The sequence below is a fragment of the Mus musculus genome, chromosome 15 (assembly GCF_000001635.26).
Source record: "Mus musculus strain C57BL/6J chromosome 15, GRCm38.p6 C57BL/6J".
NCBI lineage: Eukaryota > Metazoa > Chordata > Mammalia > Rodentia > Muridae > Mus > Mus musculus.
Window position 1 is genome coordinate 102,541,090 of NC_000081.6, and position 16,111 is coordinate 102,557,200.

At 42.4% G+C, this 16,111-nt stretch overlaps 1 protein-coding gene across 3 annotated transcripts in view; it reads right to left on the reverse strand.

Moving 5' to 3' along the window:
- Positions 1 to 16,111, reverse strand: part of Atf7 (activating transcription factor 7) — a 99,519-nt gene that overhangs the window by 15,144 nt on the left and 68,264 nt on the right. For all 3 annotated transcript variants that reach the window (NM_001310070.1, NM_001310067.1, NM_001310066.1), the window contains exons 5-9: positions 12,695 to 12,832; positions 10,315 to 10,472; positions 6,684 to 6,783; positions 6,065 to 6,178; positions 5,316 to 5,468 (exon numbers count right to left, since the gene is read on the reverse strand). In NM_001310070.1, the coding sequence (NP_001296999.1) occupies positions 5,316 to 5,468; positions 6,065 to 6,178; positions 6,684 to 6,783; positions 10,315 to 10,472; positions 12,695 to 12,832 (663 nt within the window). The remainder of the gene's footprint in view (positions 1 to 5,315; positions 5,469 to 6,064; positions 6,179 to 6,683; positions 6,784 to 10,314; positions 10,473 to 12,694; positions 12,833 to 16,111) is intronic.

Here is a 16,111-nt window from a genome sequence, read left to right on the forward strand (position 1 = left end):
CACTAGCAGCCTTCAGATGAAGATGTACAACTCTCAGCTCCTCCTGCACTATGCCTGCCAAGATGCTGCCCTGCTCCCACCTTGATGACAATGGACTGAACCTCTGAACCTGTAAGCGGCCCAATTAAATGTTGTGCTTTATAAGACTTGCCTTGGTCATGGTATCTGTTCACAGCAGTAAAACCCTAAGACAATACTTTTTCCCCTTTTTCTTTTGACTTTGAACAGTTTTGTTATATAGTCCAGGCAGACCCTGAATTTTGGTCCTTCTGCATAGGCATCCAGAGTGCTGGGATTCACAGGCACAAACTTTGAACTTTGTCATTTGGCAGAACAGAGAAGTACTTGATGGGAATACCATTTTTTTTTTCTTGAAATCAAACCTGAGCTAGGAAGATTAGTAAGGTCTGGTAAAGATCTGGAATAATACCAAGTCCTATCACTATGTCTGTTAGCTTCTTATTCTGCCTTCCCGTCTCTTTCCAATCCTTCCAGTACCATATGCAGATAAGATATACTTCTGTTGGAAACTGATTATTTCTGAGACACAGAAATCAAACTAGGTCTACATAAGTTTTTTTGTTTTGTTTTTTTGAGGGGGGGGGACTGAACCTTGGTTTGAGCTACATTTTTTTTTTTTTTTTTAACAATCTTTTTGTTGGTTGACACATGGCCTTACACAGTCCATGCTGGCCTCCACTCACTATGGAGCCCGGATCAACCTTGAATTCCTGTTCTTCCTGGCTCTATTCCCCCCAATTGCTGGAACTTTTGAGATTGCTGCTCTTCCTGTCTTATCCTAAGCAGCTCGGATTGCAGGCCTGTGCCATAAGGCCCAACTACTTGGTCTCTTTCCTTCCCTTCCTCTCCCTTCTTTCCTTCTTTGATACAGTGTCAAATCCACTGGAACATGATGGTTATGAACCACCATGTAGGTGCTGGGAACTGAACTAAAGTCCTCTGCAAGAGCATAAGTGGCTCTTGACTGCTGAGCCATTTCTCCAGCCTCCTGACACAGGATCTTATTTCTGTAGTCCAATTTAATCCAAACCCCACTATGGAGCCCAGGTTAGCCTGGAAGTCCCTTTAAAATTTGTATCTCAAACTCCTGATCATGGGAGTTACAGCTGTGCAATGTTACACCTAGTGCTTTTTGTTTCTTTACAGTATGGAGTCTTGTAGGCAAGGACATCAGAATTAGGGAGAGTGACAGGGGAGTTATGTGATTTTATTTCTCCACCAGCCAAATGAACCAATTCAAGCTAGATTAAAGTATGAAAGCAGATATTGGGAAACCACTCTCAGGTGGCAGAGTTCACTCATCCCAAAGAATGAGGCCAGGGAAATCACCATGGGGAGCTGGGGGAGGGACTGGTGAGAGAGAGAGAAAGAAGGGGGTGGTGGTAAGGGGGCATTTGGGTTACATACAAAGAGCCTCTGGGAAAAGGGCAGCTCAGCCACTGGACCAGAAAGTTCAGGGTTGGGGACAGTAGGGATTGAGGAATGCTGAAAGAACCTGGAGGCCAGGTCTGCTCTGGTATTAAAGTAGGCACCTCAGTCCCTTCTCTCAGGTCTGAAACCCAATACTATTAAGGAGACAGAAATAATAAAATGCTTGAGAATCAAAAATTTGGACAAGCACCATATATAAACAATCACATATTATATCAGGTTTCAGAAAAGGAAAAATGCCTTTATTCATTTAACTATCAGTGAGACATGAACTATTATGCAGGGATATGAGTATCTATTAAATCCAGAATTTTCTGCACACTCAGCAAGGCTAACATCTATTCCCCCACCCCCCAAGTCTGTCTCTAAGACACGGTTTCTATATAGCTCTGGCTGTCCTGGAACTTTCTATGTAGACCAGGCTAGTCCTCACAGAGATCCACTTGACTCTGCCTCCCCAGGGTTAGGATTAAATTATGTGTGCACCACCATGCCTATCCATTTATTCAGTCTCATTGTCTGCCTCCTGTTTTGTTTGAGATAAGGTCTCACATAGACTGGGATGGCTTCAAACTCCATACATAGTTGAGGATGACCTTGAACACCCGACCCCTTGTATCCACTTCCCAGGTGCTGGGATCCTAGGTGTGGACCACACCTGGTTTTATTCTTTTTATTTACAATCAGTAGTTAACCACCTCAACAAAGCCTCTCTACCTTTGTTGTTTGCAAATAGAGAAAAAAGACTTTATTTACAAACACGATAGAGCATAGTGTGTGCTTGTTTAAAGACTGTGTCTTGCTATGTCACACAGGCTGGCCTTTAATGCCTAGTCCTCCTGCCTCAATCTACCACACACAGGGATTTGCAGGTTTACACATTATTTATTCTTTGAAACAGTCTTGCTATGTAGCCCTGGCTTGACTTACACTTGAAGTAATCCTCCTGCTTTAGCATCCATCCATCCATCCATCCATCCATCCATCCATCCATCTACCTTCCTTCCTTCCTTCCTTCTTTCTTTCTTGGTTTTTTGAAATGGGATTTCTCTGTGTAATAGAGCCCTGGGTGTCCTGGAACTTGCTCTATTGACGAGGCTGACCTTGAACTCATTGAGATCCATCTGCCTCTGAGTACTGAGATCAAAAGTGTGCACTATCACTCCCTTTTGTCTTTGTTTTTTTTTTTTTTTTTTTTTTAGGCTCCATTTGAAACTTTTTGCACTAAAGCACCTTGAATTATTTTTCCATTCTATTATTTGGCACATACACAGAGAAGGCATGTCAACTTCATGATAGCAGCTAAAGTCAACCAAATGCAGAAAGGTCAACTTGTTCCTGGGGACAAAATGAATATAAAACAATGCCAAAAGTAATTCTTTTTTAAATTAAAAAATTATATTATTATTATTATCATCATCATCATATGTACATGTACATACGTATGCCATGGTGTGTTTAGAGGTCAGAGCACAAGTTTGTAGAGTCAGTTCTCTCCTTCCATCTTTATATGATTTGGAAGATGGAACTCAGGTTATCAGGCTTGGTGGTAAGCATCTCCACTCACTAATCCATCTTTCTGGCCCCTACATCATCATCATTATTATTATTATTATTATTATTATTATTATTATTATCATTATTATTTTGGTTTTTTTGAGACAGGGTTTCTCTGTGTAGCCCTAGCTGTCCTGGAACTCTGTACACCAGGCTGACCTCAAACTCAGAAATCGCCTGCCTCTGCCCCCACAAGTGCTGGGATTAAAGGCGTGCACCACCACTGCCTGGCTGGTGCTTACCTTTAATACCAGCACTTAAGAGGCAGAGGCAGGCAGATCTATGTGACTTTGAGGCCTGCCTGGTCTACATAGTGAGTTTTAGGACAACTAGAGCTACATAGTGAGACCCCCATCTCAAAAGCCAACAAAAGGAAATCTACTTTAGGCAATACTGAACTTTGTACTCCAGTAGTACCAGTGACTAAGACATAATTTTACTTATTTATTTAGACTAGTAGTATCACTTGAAAGAAATAAATTAGGGAATTTCTAAGTCATATAATGAACTAAAGATCTACCCTGCTTGGATCCTAGTATAAAGAGCCTTTCTTCAAGGAATGCAGCTGAGTGTGGCACATGCCCTTAACCTCAGCTGTCAAGAGGCTGAGGCAGGAGGGTCATGAGTTTGAGATCTCTCCCTTAAAATATTCCAAACTAAATACAAATGAGAAAAGCTAAGAAAAAAAGAAAGCAAGAACTCAGCAGTGATTGACAAGGGCGCTGCAGCCTTTCTCCAAGAGGAAGACCACCCAGCTCAGGCAGAGCTCTACTGTGTCCAGAACTGCTGCTGGCTTTGGGGAATGAGCAGCTCAGAATGGTGGGAAGCCCCAGCTTCTAAGAAGACACACAAATGAAAGCTCATGTTGTTGGCCAAGGTTTATGGCAGCATATGGCCATGAAATGCCTGGACATGTGGTGGTAGCTGATGAAGCAGGTGGTGACATCAGTAAAACAGAGACGAGGCAATGAATGTAATTCTAGACACCAATCTCAGGTCGCTGTCACCTGTCCAGTAGAGACAATTACAAGAACCGGAGCTATTCAGTTCCTAAAGAATTGTATTAAAATGGAGACCTTGTTGAGAAGAGATTAGGCAACTAACTGGGTCCTCCTCTGGCTTAAAAAAAATTTTTTTTTTATTTTAATTTCTCTGTGATGAAAAGGGACTAGAGGATTGGTAATGAAAGTTCTTTTTTGTATGTGTTTTCTTAGTTTTTAATGAACCATCTATTTTACTACTATAACAATATATTGTATTAATATATTCTTTTTTAAAAAGATTTAATTATGTATGTATATGGGTGTTTTGTCTACATGTACATCAGAAGAAGTTATGGGGGCTGGTGAGATGGCCAGCGGTTAAGAGCACTGACTGCTTTTCCAGAGGTCATGAGTCTAAATCCCAGCAACCACATGGTGGCTCACAACCATCCATAATGAGAAACAAACAAACAAACAAAAAAATAAGTTATGGGATCCCATGGGACTACAGTTATAGACAGTAGTGAGCTGCCATGCTGGGAACTGAACTCAGGTCCTTTGGACGAACAGCCAGTGCTCTTAACTGCTGAGCCATCTCTCCAGTCCCAGTATCAATATATTCTTTTTTTCCCTAAGATTTATTTATTTATGTATGAGTACCAGAAGAGAGCATCAGACTACATTATTGATGGTTATGAGCCACCATGTGGTTGCTGTGAAATTGAACTCAGGACCTCTGCAGTTCAATTCAAATCTGAAGAGCAGATCTGAACTGCTAAGTCATTTCTCTAGCCCCTAATATATTCTTATGAGTCTTATGCCATAAACTCTAATCCGGTGACTGATAACTTTTTTTTTTAAAGATTGTTTTTTTTTTAAATTTATTTATTTATTATATGTAAGTACACTGTAACTGTCTTCAGACACTCCAGAAGAGGGCATCAGATTTCATTACAGATGGCTGTGAGACACCATGTGGTTGCTGGGATTTGAACTCAGGACCTTTGGAAGAGCAGTCGGCACTCTTAACCACTGAGCCATCTCATCAGCCCCGTGATAACTTTTTTGTTATGACTTAACAGATAAGCAGGAGATACAGAGGCCTCTTCTGCAAAAGCTCTGCATAATTCAAGCTGTTTGCATTTATGCCTAACATGAAGGTAGATAATGAATAGTTTGTTTTGCTGTAGTCAATCTACCAAATAGCTGGTTACCCCAAAAGCTAAATTTATTCTTTTCCCATCTCATGATTCTTGAAAAACAGATATAACATAAAGAGTAGGGGCAGCACACCTGCAGTGCTCGTCCAAGGGCACAACTGACCTGTGGCTGGGCAGGGGATGGGGCATCTGGGTGCTGGATGAGGATCTGGTTTTGCTCTGGACGGGCAGTCACCATGGTGCTTGCAGTACCCACCACCATTCCACAACCTCCATTGATTGAAGAAACTTGATGGGTCAGCGTGGCTTTTAGTCTCTATGTGGAAAGATTATTTAAGAAGGCAAGAGTGAGGTTCTGTCAAGGATAGGAAGGATGAACTGATTGTATTACTGATCTTATAATTAAAATTCTTGCCCCAAGTTTTTCTTAACAGGGAACTAAAAGAAAATGACAGGAAGAGAAAAGTGCCCACCTGGATCCCTGAAATGCCTACTCTTGTTCCCTGACTATTATCCTGGGCACAGCTGGGGACTGGGGCTTGTGGAAGCAATAGGTCCCACATGAAAGCTCTCTCCTGGAACCTGGCCAGATGCTAGTTACGCAGCTATTCACCACTTGGCCAGCTCCCCTGCCCACTCACCCCCTCCATCTGTTGTCCTGGAACTGAAATAGCAAGTGTTCCATTCCAAACAATCTGTGCTGCTTCTTCCTGTGCCATGGCCTGTGCCAGGCTGTAAGGGTGGGGACAGGAGACTTAGAAATCAGGGTCTTTTCCAACCCCACAGCAGAATATCTTTAGCTATGCAAACCTCAGAAGGTTCCTTTGCTTGGTTCACTTGAAAAATCTAGACTGTTATTACTTCTTCTAGAAGGCCAACAATTAGAAGTACTCCAGACTAGGGTATACTCACCATTTTGGCTTCTGACGGCATAGGGTGGCCAGAGGGAGAAATGGAGCCACTGTTGTTAACCGGTGGGCCAGGTATACCAGGAATGTTGGGCACCATGGACACAGGTCTGGCCAGCTAAATCAAGAGAAGGATCAAAACCAGGAGATATGGTAGCATTTGTTTTCCCCAAATCAAGTGTTTTTGAGATTGGTATGTCAGGGTCTGTTCTGTGTAACCTGCTCACAAGACAAGCAGGGATAGCCTGGGAAATCATCTTTCCTAAGGAGTACCACAGAGTAAGGAACCTCATTCTGCAGTCCTTTTCTGTGGGAAAGACTGAGAGTGTATCTTCAGGAAAGGGGTAAGCAGTGCAGGAGAAGCTATGGGGTGAGTGAAGTCAACCAGTCAGCAGGTTGGCAAGATCAACTCCTTGACTAGGAGCCAACTGTCCAGATGAAGCTTTGTCTAGTGCTTCACAGTGTTGCACTGGCAGAGGTTAGTGAAGAGTTTGGGCACATTGCCACACACAACTAATACAGTCCAGGCCCACATATCCCTGGGGTCTTGGGGTTATGATCATTCAGGTGGAAAGGAGGAATCGGTGTGCTGGTAGGTTTGGCTGCTCAACTACAAAGCTCACCGAAATAACAGAAGGCATCTGTACTGGAGGCCCTGGCAACATAGGCATGGTCTGTCCATTAGCAAGATGCATGACGAGAGGGAGGGAGCCAGTAGGAGATCTGCAGGAGAAATGAAATATCACAATATATTTTTTAAAGGATTTATTTATTTTATATATGAATATATACAAAAACATTGTCTTCAGACACACCAGAAGAGGGCATCATATCCCATTACAGATGGTTAGAGCCACCATGTGGTTGTGGGAATTGAACTCAGGACCTCTGTGTTCTTAACCACTGAGTCATCTCTCCAGCCCCTAAATATCACAGCCTTGACCCTTTGCCTATTGGCCTTCCTTGTACAATCAGAGAATGTTTTTTACAGTCTTCTCATTGGGGACGGTATAGAGTAGCACTATAAAACCTTGACATTCTCTTGAACATGGAAAAACAGATGGTGAGAAATGAGTCTGTTTTCTAGGGATTAAACAAAAATGCTTTAGACACATCAGGCAAGCCCTAGTCTACTTGCCTTAGCCTACAAAGCCTTGGTGTTTTTCTGGTGCTAGGGATTAATAGAACCTTGGACCTGCCAGGAAAGTGCTCTACTGAGCTACACATCAAGCCCCACAGTCTAGAAATACCTTTATACCTTTCAAATTAATTGAATTCAATGGCTATGAGTTAACTCTATTAGGAATTTGGGATGATTAAACATCTCTACCACAAATAAAATGTTTTATTTTAGGAAATAATTTCAACAACTCATTTTCTTAGGTACGTAAGAATAAATTCCCGGAGCCAGCTTCATTATCAATCCCAGAACTCAGGAAGCAAAAGCAGGATGATGGTTGGGCAGTGGTGGCGCACCCCAGTTCCAGGACAGCCAGGACTACACAGAGAAACCCTGTCTGGAAAAACCAAAACTAAAAATAATAATAATAATAATAAAAAGCAGGATGATGAGAACTTGAGGCCAGCTGTACTGGCTGGTTTTGTGTGTCAACTTGACACAGGCTGGTGTTATCACAGAGAAAGGAGCTTCAGTTGGGGAAGTACCTCCATGAGATCCAGCTGTGGGGCATTTTCTCAATTAGTGATCAAGGGGGAAATTAGTATCCTTGTGGGTGGGACCATCTCTGGGCTGGCAGTCTTGGGTTCTATAAGAGAGCAGGCTGAGCTGGGCTTGGTGGTGCACGCCTTTAATACCAGCACTCGGGAGGCAGAGGCAGGCGGATTTCTGAGTTCGAGTCCAGCCTGGTCTATAAAGTGAGTCCCAGGACAGCCAGGGCTATACAGAGAAACTCTGCCTCAAAAAAAAGAGAGAGAGAGCGAGCAGGCTGAGCAAGCCAGGGGAAGCAAGCCAGTAAGTAACATCTCTCCATGGCCTCTGTATCAGCTCCTGCTTTCTGACCTGCTTGAATTCCAGTCCTGACTTCCTTCAGTGATGAACAGCAGTATGGAAGTGTAAGCTGAATAAACCCTTTCCTCCCCAACTTGCTTCTTGGTCATGATGTTTGTGCAGGAATAGAAACCCTGACTAAGACAAATTGGTACCAGCATAGTGGGGTATTCCTGTGACAGCCTGACCATGTTTTGGGGAGGACTGTGGAAGGACTTTAGAACTTTGGGCCAGAAGATCCATTCGGTGTTAAGAGTTCTGTCAAAGTTGTGTAGGAGCTTGGAAGATAATGTTGAGAACAGTGCAGAAGATGAAGGCCTGGCTTGTGAAATTTCAGAGGGAAGATTAAAGACTTTTTTTCAGGGCCGTTGCTAGTTTGATTGTGAAGATTCTGTGGTTCTGGTTAGCTGGGGCTGAAGAATCAGCTGTGATTAACAAGATACCAGAACTACTAAAGCAAAAACTTTGCATTACTGGGACTATTGATGCTGGTTAGCTGGAGCTAAGAAATTAGCGGTGATTAAGAAGAGACCATCATCACTGAGGTGACATCTTCTGGGAAGTGTTTTCTGAGAGCACAGAGGCTGTGTTCCAGAGATAGCCAAGGTTGTACCTTGTGCTGTGGCTGGACTTGGTAATGTGTAAGAGTTACCCAGGTGGTACTGGTTTTGAAGGCATAAAGGTGTCACGCAGAGCAGCTGAGGTTCGGCACTGTGAGAGGCCATGGAAGGCCATTGGTGAAGGTGCAGCCTCAGTTGCAATAGATGGCCCAGGACTGAAGGGGTCATGCAAAGGAGTTGAGGCTTGGCACCATGAAGAGAGCCTATGAGAGGCTTTTGGTGAAGCCTAGTTACAGTGGAAGACAGCAGCGTTTTGGAGATGCCAGTACCATGAGATGACCACCAAGAACAACAGCAGCAGCAGCAGTGGAGTACAGGCAGCTGGAGCCTAAAAGACAAGGTGTGTGCTACAAAGGGCATGGCTGGAGAAGTGACCCAAGCCCTTGGAGGAGCCCAGAAGATCATGAGTTGGATCCCAGACACTGGACAGTTGGAGTTTAATTTTTGCTTTTGATTGTGACTGCCCTGTCATTTTTCCCTCTTGAAGGAAGAAAATATTTTAGTGGATCCCACAGTTAAGAGACTTTTAATTGTAAAAAGTCTTTGGATTTTAAAAGATATTGGATATTTTTTTTTTAAGATTTATTTATTTATTATATGTAAGTACACTGTAGCTGTCTTCAGCCGCACCAGAAGAGGGCATCAGATCTCTGTTACAGGTGGTTGTGAGCCACCATGTGGTTGCTGGGATTTGAACTTCAGACCTTTGGAAGAGCAGTCGGGTGCTCTTACCTCCTGAGCCATCTCACCAGCCCGATATTGGATATTTTAAAAGGATTGTGGGACTTTTAAAGTTGTTTAGATCTTGGGGATGAATAAGAACTAAGGGTTGAGGCTTACTAGTGATGTGTTTGTGTGTCAAGTTGACAAGGGGTCAATTGTACTGGCTGGTTTTTATGTGTCAACTTGACACAGCTGGTGTTATCACAGAGAAAGGAGCTTCAGTTGGGGAAGTACCTCCATGAGATCCAGCTGTGGGGCATTTTCTCAATTAGTGATCAAGGGGAAAGGCCCCTTGTGGGTGGCACCATCTCTGGGATGGCAGTCTTGGGTTCTATAAGAGAGCAGGCTGAGCAAGCCAGGGGAAGCAAGCCAGTAAGTAACATCCCTCCATGGCTTCTGTATCAACTCCTGCTTTCTGACCTGCTTGAGTTCCAGTCCTGACTTCCTTGGTGATGAACAGCAGTATGGAAGTGTAAGCTGAATAAACCCTTTCCTCCCCAACTTGCTTCTTGGTCATGATGTTTGTGCAGGAATAGAAACCCTGACTAAGACACAAGCCTTGGAGTCTTAGAAAGATCATGTCTCAAAACAACAAATCTGAGAACATCAAAAGTTTCCATTTTTATCAAACAATTTCAAACTGTAGAAAGATTCAGAATGGCTGAACAGACAGCTCTCCTTATACTGTAGAAGGTCAGTTCAGTTTATGGCACCCACTTTGGGCAGCTCACAAGCCCAGCTCCTAGGCATCTGACAGTGCCTCTGGCCTCTGAAGGCACCTGTACTTATGTGCACACACTCACAGGAAGCCACACCTATACATAACTTTAAAAGATAATAAAAATAAATCTTAAAAAAAAGGAAAATTATGATTTTACTGTTTCTTCTACTCTCTGTACTTACCCTATTTGCCTGTTGGATGGTGGAGCCTGTGTGATGACAGAGGTTGGGGAAGGAAGAGTTGGATGAAGTGGATCATAACCTAAGTGGAGAGGCAGGGAGCCAGGACGTACAATGGTAGGTGTAGGGGTAGAGATCACAACCGGTTTTGTGGTAACTTCCTAGGAAGAGGAGACAGTAAACCACAGAATGTTTTAAGAACTGTGTATATGGAAATACAATGATTTTATTGAAAGAGTATTACAAATAATTGTGACCCAATTCCATCACAATCATATACCCATACCTCATCCGTTCAGCAGGAATGATGATTTAAGAACATTTCAGAGATGATGGCTATACCAATGAGATGACAACTGGAAAATCATTTGAAATCTTTGGAGCTACACTATACCATATAATAGTATAGTATCATGTGAATTCTATGGCTTTTCTACGCTTGATGAAGTGCCCTATGATCTTCAATTGTGAAAAAGGAAGGTATACTTTTTTATTGGAAACACAATCCAGTGTTTCCAATAGACTTCATTAGACAAGGTTGACAGAAGCTTAAACAGCTATCAGATTGAAATAAAACTCATGCTTCTCACTGTTAACTAGTTAGGATCTCAGGTGGTTGGTAGCCACACAGGTCTTGAAAACATCTCTAGACACTCTCCAGAACTTAACTGCCTACAGAAAGGGGAGAAAGGGAGGGAGGGAGGGAGATGGCTAATGATTATGAAGAAGGTAGCTTTGAGAACTTAACAAGTCAAATTTGAAACCAAGCAAGACAATGTTCTATCCTCTCCCTCTTTCTTTCCCTTTCTCTTTTTGTGGTACTCAGGGTTGAGCCCACAGTCTTACACAGGACAGGTAGGTTGTAGTGGTTTGAATAGGTTTGGAACCATAGATTCATGTGTTTCAATGCTTGGCCATAGGGAGTGGCACAATTAGGAGGAAGGGCATTATTAGTGTACATGTGGCCTTGTTGGAGGAAGCATCACTGTGTAGGTGAGCTTTGAGGTCTAAGCTCTGCCCAGGGTGGAACAGAGCCTCCTCCTGGCTGCCTATGGAAGACAGTCCCCTTCTGCTGCCTGTGGGATCAAGATGTAGAACTCCCAATTTAATGTTTTCTTTTATAATAGTTGCTGTGGGGCTGGAGAGATGGCTCAGAGGTTAAGAGCACTAACTGCTTGTTCTTCCAGAGATCCTGAGTTCAATTCCCAGCAACCACATGGCGGCTCACAACTATCTGTAATGGGAATCCGATGCCCTCTTCTGGTGTGTCTGAGGACAGCAACAGTGCGTTCATATACATTAAATAAATAAATAAATCATTAAAAAAAAAAAAGCCAGTATGGGCTACAAAAAGACCTTGGTTTGGGGGTTGTTGAAAAAAAAAAAAAAAGAGTTGCTGTGGTCATGGCGACTCTTCACAACAACAGAACTCTAATTCAGACACAGATCTTCTGATACTGAGCTTCTCCCTCAGCCCAGTCAATGCATGTGCATCATATTCCACTTGAGAAACGTGTTGTTGCTGGGATGGAATCCAGGGCACTGTGAATACTAGGCAAATGCTACCCTGAGATAACACCACCAGCCTCTTACAACTTATTAATAAATTCAAGGTTTTTTTTGTTGACTGATACTTGGAATGTTTTCATTCTCTCTTTTAATCTTAGTATATATGTGATTTGTATATGTTTATATGTGAGTTATGTCATGTACACACCACAGCACATATGTGGAGGTCAGAGGACAACCATGGGGTTTGGTCTTTCTCTTTATACCTTATTTTGAGAAAGGGGCTATTGTTTTGCCACTGTGAACACCAAGTATGTAGCATGCAAGGGTATTTTTCTACGTATCTATACCTGCTATCTAATAGTAGGAGCATGGGTAGTATGTTTGCCTGAGTTTTCTGGATTTGAGCTTGGGTTTGCATGCTTATATGGCAAGAACTTTTACCCACTAACCTATCTCTCCAGCTCCCAGACACTTTTTTTTTTAAATGAATAAAATTTCTATGAAAATTCTTACTTATTTCTGTTGGTACAAATACAGACTGATCTTTCTTCTATTTAGAGTTGGAAGTGAGATTGATGGATGGCTGAGTATGTGTAATTATTATACAATGCTTAAATATTTAAGATTCCTTTCAAACTAGGCATATGTACCCACAATCCCAGTAATTTGGAGACTAGGGCGGGAGGCTGAGTTCAAGTCCAGCCTGAGCTGCACAGATGAGATGCTTTCAAGAAATGAAGGAAGGAAGGAGAGAAAAGAAAGGCAGGGCAGACGAGAAACAAACAGCCATCCCTTTGAACCTAATCAATCCTTCTCATACCATTTATGATCAGAATTAACATTTGGGGTGACTCTTGGGAGAGAACTTTACCTTCTCCTTCAGTGGTGGGGAACAGGGGCTAGAAGCAGGACTGTCAGGGGGCGATGAGTCTACTTCCACTGGCTCTTCTTCCTTGATTTTGATGTCTGGTGTAGAAGGCAGAGACATGTCAAGAGGCCCAGCAGCACCCTGTTAGGAAAAAAGAGAAAACAGAGTTTAGTTTCACTATGTTAGTGCTTAGATGAAGGCATGTGCACCATCACTTGCTACCTGACCCTCTGGAAGCCTGAACAACAAACCAATTCAGTACTGTACTAAAGGTAGCAATGATCCTGTTCCCTCTCACAGGGGTAAGAAACACCAAAGGATCTTAATTTCTATCTCACTTTTTCTACACTGCTAATATGTCAGAGCCAATTCAGCTCTAAATTCTGAGATCTCTGATGTTGATGGGAAGAGAGGCTTCTATGAACAAAACAAGTCCCCTATAGAATTCCCAAGGGGTCTCACCTACAAAAGCTGTGGCTTAGGAAAGCTCAGGTTCATTAAATACCCCTGGAGACAAATAGTCCACTACATCTGTGCAGTGGTAGAAGAAAAAGACCACCATTGGATAGACAGACAGAAACACCAAAGGATCCCCACTAAGGAGAGAAAGGCCTGACCAACTATGAACTGGCTCCAAACGTGTCAAGTGAGCTAAAAGATAGGAAAGATAAAGCTGCGAAAGGCAGGAAACTTCCACTGGGATCACTTTCGTTTGATTTTGTATTTTCAAAACTAACATCTAGTCTTTCAAATGTTGAGATTCTCTGGGAATCTAGCACATATAAAAGTTAAAACTAGTGTCACAGTATCTTAGGATGAGAAAGAGCCCCAACATTTCAGTTCCTACTACAGTGTCTTTACTAAGTATGTTCATGCATCTGAACACTGTGTTATCTTCTACAGTTATTTTGCTTCTGTCTTTGGGCCACAAAGAATAAAATTAATGTTTTCTTGTTTTTCTTTTTTTCTTCACATGTGTACATGTCTGAGTATGTGTATATGTACCAAGTGGGTACAGGAACCTGAGGAAGTTAGAAGAGGCTCTGGATCCCATGGAAGTGGAGTTACAGATGGTTGTGAGCTCTGGGAAATGAACCTGAGACCTCTGGGAGTGCAGCAAGTGCTCTTAACCACTCAGCCATCTCTCCAGCTCTCTAAACTTAACATATTTGTTTTAAGACAGTCTCATGTAGCCCAGGCTATCCTTGAATTGGTATACAGCTAAGGATGACTTTGAAGTTCTGATCCCCTTGCCTCTACTCCTGCGTGGTGGGATTGCAGCCATGCCCAGTTTGCAGGGATGTGTGTGCTAAGCGAGCACTTAACCAACTAAGCCAGCTCTAAATTCCCCTTCCTCAAAACAAGACAAAAAAAATAAAATCAACAAACAGGATTGGTTCCCCCCATTCTCTAGAAAGGATTTCACAGTGTGGCCTTGATTGTCCTGGAACTTACTCTGTAGACTAGGCTGGCCTTAAAAATCAAAGAAATCAGCAGGGCGTGGCAGGCGAATTTCTGAGTTCGAGGCCACCCTGATCTACAGAGTGAGTTCCAGGACAGCCAGGGCTATACAGAGAAACCCTGTCTCGAAAAAAAAAAAAAAAAAAATCAAAGAAATCAGTCTGTCTCTGCTTTCTGAGTGCTGGGATTAAAGGCATGCATTCAAGCCAGGCTGCTTGAAACAGTCTTACCACATAGCCTAGGTAGCCAAACTTAAGACATTTCTGCCTCAGTTTACTGAGTTCTAGGATTACAACTGTGTACGATTCCTGGCATGGAATCCCTCCTTTACATAAAAACCCCTTGACGTATTTCAAGAGTGTACTTTATTCATACTAAATCTTTATTCTAAGCAAAAACTTTCTCAATTTCTTGAAATGTTTCTAAAGTGACATCTTTCATCATGCAGGTTGATCTCCTGTGTAAGGTAGTAAGAATAACCTCATTTTATTTTGAGACTGAGTCACAAACATGTGGTAACCATCCTGCCTCAGCCTCTTAAGTGTGGCAAATACAGATGGGGAGGCTGAAATAACCCTTTCACAGGAAGGAGTAGCCTATCAGACATCCTGCACATCAGGTTTTCACTGTATGATTCATAACAGTAGCAAAACTACAGTTATGAAGTAGCAACAAAAATAAATGTATGGTTGAGGGTCCCCACAACACAAGGAATTGTATTAAAGGGTCACATAATTAAGAAGGTTGGGAACCACTGCCCTAGGTATTATCAAGCAGCACTAGGATGCTACTTAAACACAAAATCACACACATTGAAACAAAAAAGAGAGGAAATTCAACACATCTGTTGTCTGGATAACTGAATAAAAATAACCCAAAGGCGTCTAGAATCCCAGCACTTAGGAAGCAGAGGCAGGTAGATGTCTATGAGTTTGAGGCTAGACAGGGCTACATAGCAGTGAGACCCTTTCTAAACAAACAAACAAACAAACGGTAAATAACTAAAAAAATTTCTCCAAGCCATCAATTTATAAACAGTGGAACTAGCAGGGCAGTGGAGGCCAGCCTGGTCTACAGAGTGAGTTCCAGGACAGCCAGGGCTATACAGAGAAAACCCTGTCTCGGAAAAACAAAAACAAACAGCGGAACTTGTTTCTTTGCTTCTTAATTGGGGGTGGTGGTGGGCTCAGGTCCTTCATTTGTTAACACCCTAACACTGAGTACCCTCAAAGGAAATTTGAAAAAAAAAAAAAAGTTACCTAATAAAAATCTGAGCAATTCATACTTTTGTTTGGTTGTTTGAATCAGTGTCTCACTCTCTAGCTCAACTCACCTGAATTTACTATTTAGCTCAGTCTGACCTTGAATTGACTGTAACCCCCTCCCTCAATGCCCCAACTCATATTCTTCAAATTTTTTATTATTATTTACATGTACAACATGTGTATATTAGTGCTAGAGGAGGCCAGAAGTGTGTGTCAAAACTCCTGGAGTGGTTGTGAGCTGCCAGCATGGGTACTAGGAACTGAAGAGCAACAACCAGTTTTAACCTCGGAGTCATCTCTCTATCCCCCAAATCATATTCTTTTAATAACTTCAACATATTCACAAGGGAAGCAAATAGATTATTATTAAGGGAACTGCCAGAAAAGTACTGATAATCCGAGTGAAGACCCCAGCACCCGTATAAAAGCAGAGCATCTAATGTTTCCAGTAGTCTGGTGAGATCAGAGATTCTCAGATCCCCGGAGCTCATTAGCCAGCAAGCCTAACTGAATAAATGAGCTCTAGATTTGTTGAGGGACCTTGCCTCAAAATATAAGGTGGACAGAGACAAGGAAGACATTCAGTTTAGATCTCTGGTCTCCATATACATGAGTACACAGATACATACATATACCACACCCACAGAGAAATTAATCAAAATATATTAACTAATGACTTACTGGAGGGTAGGAA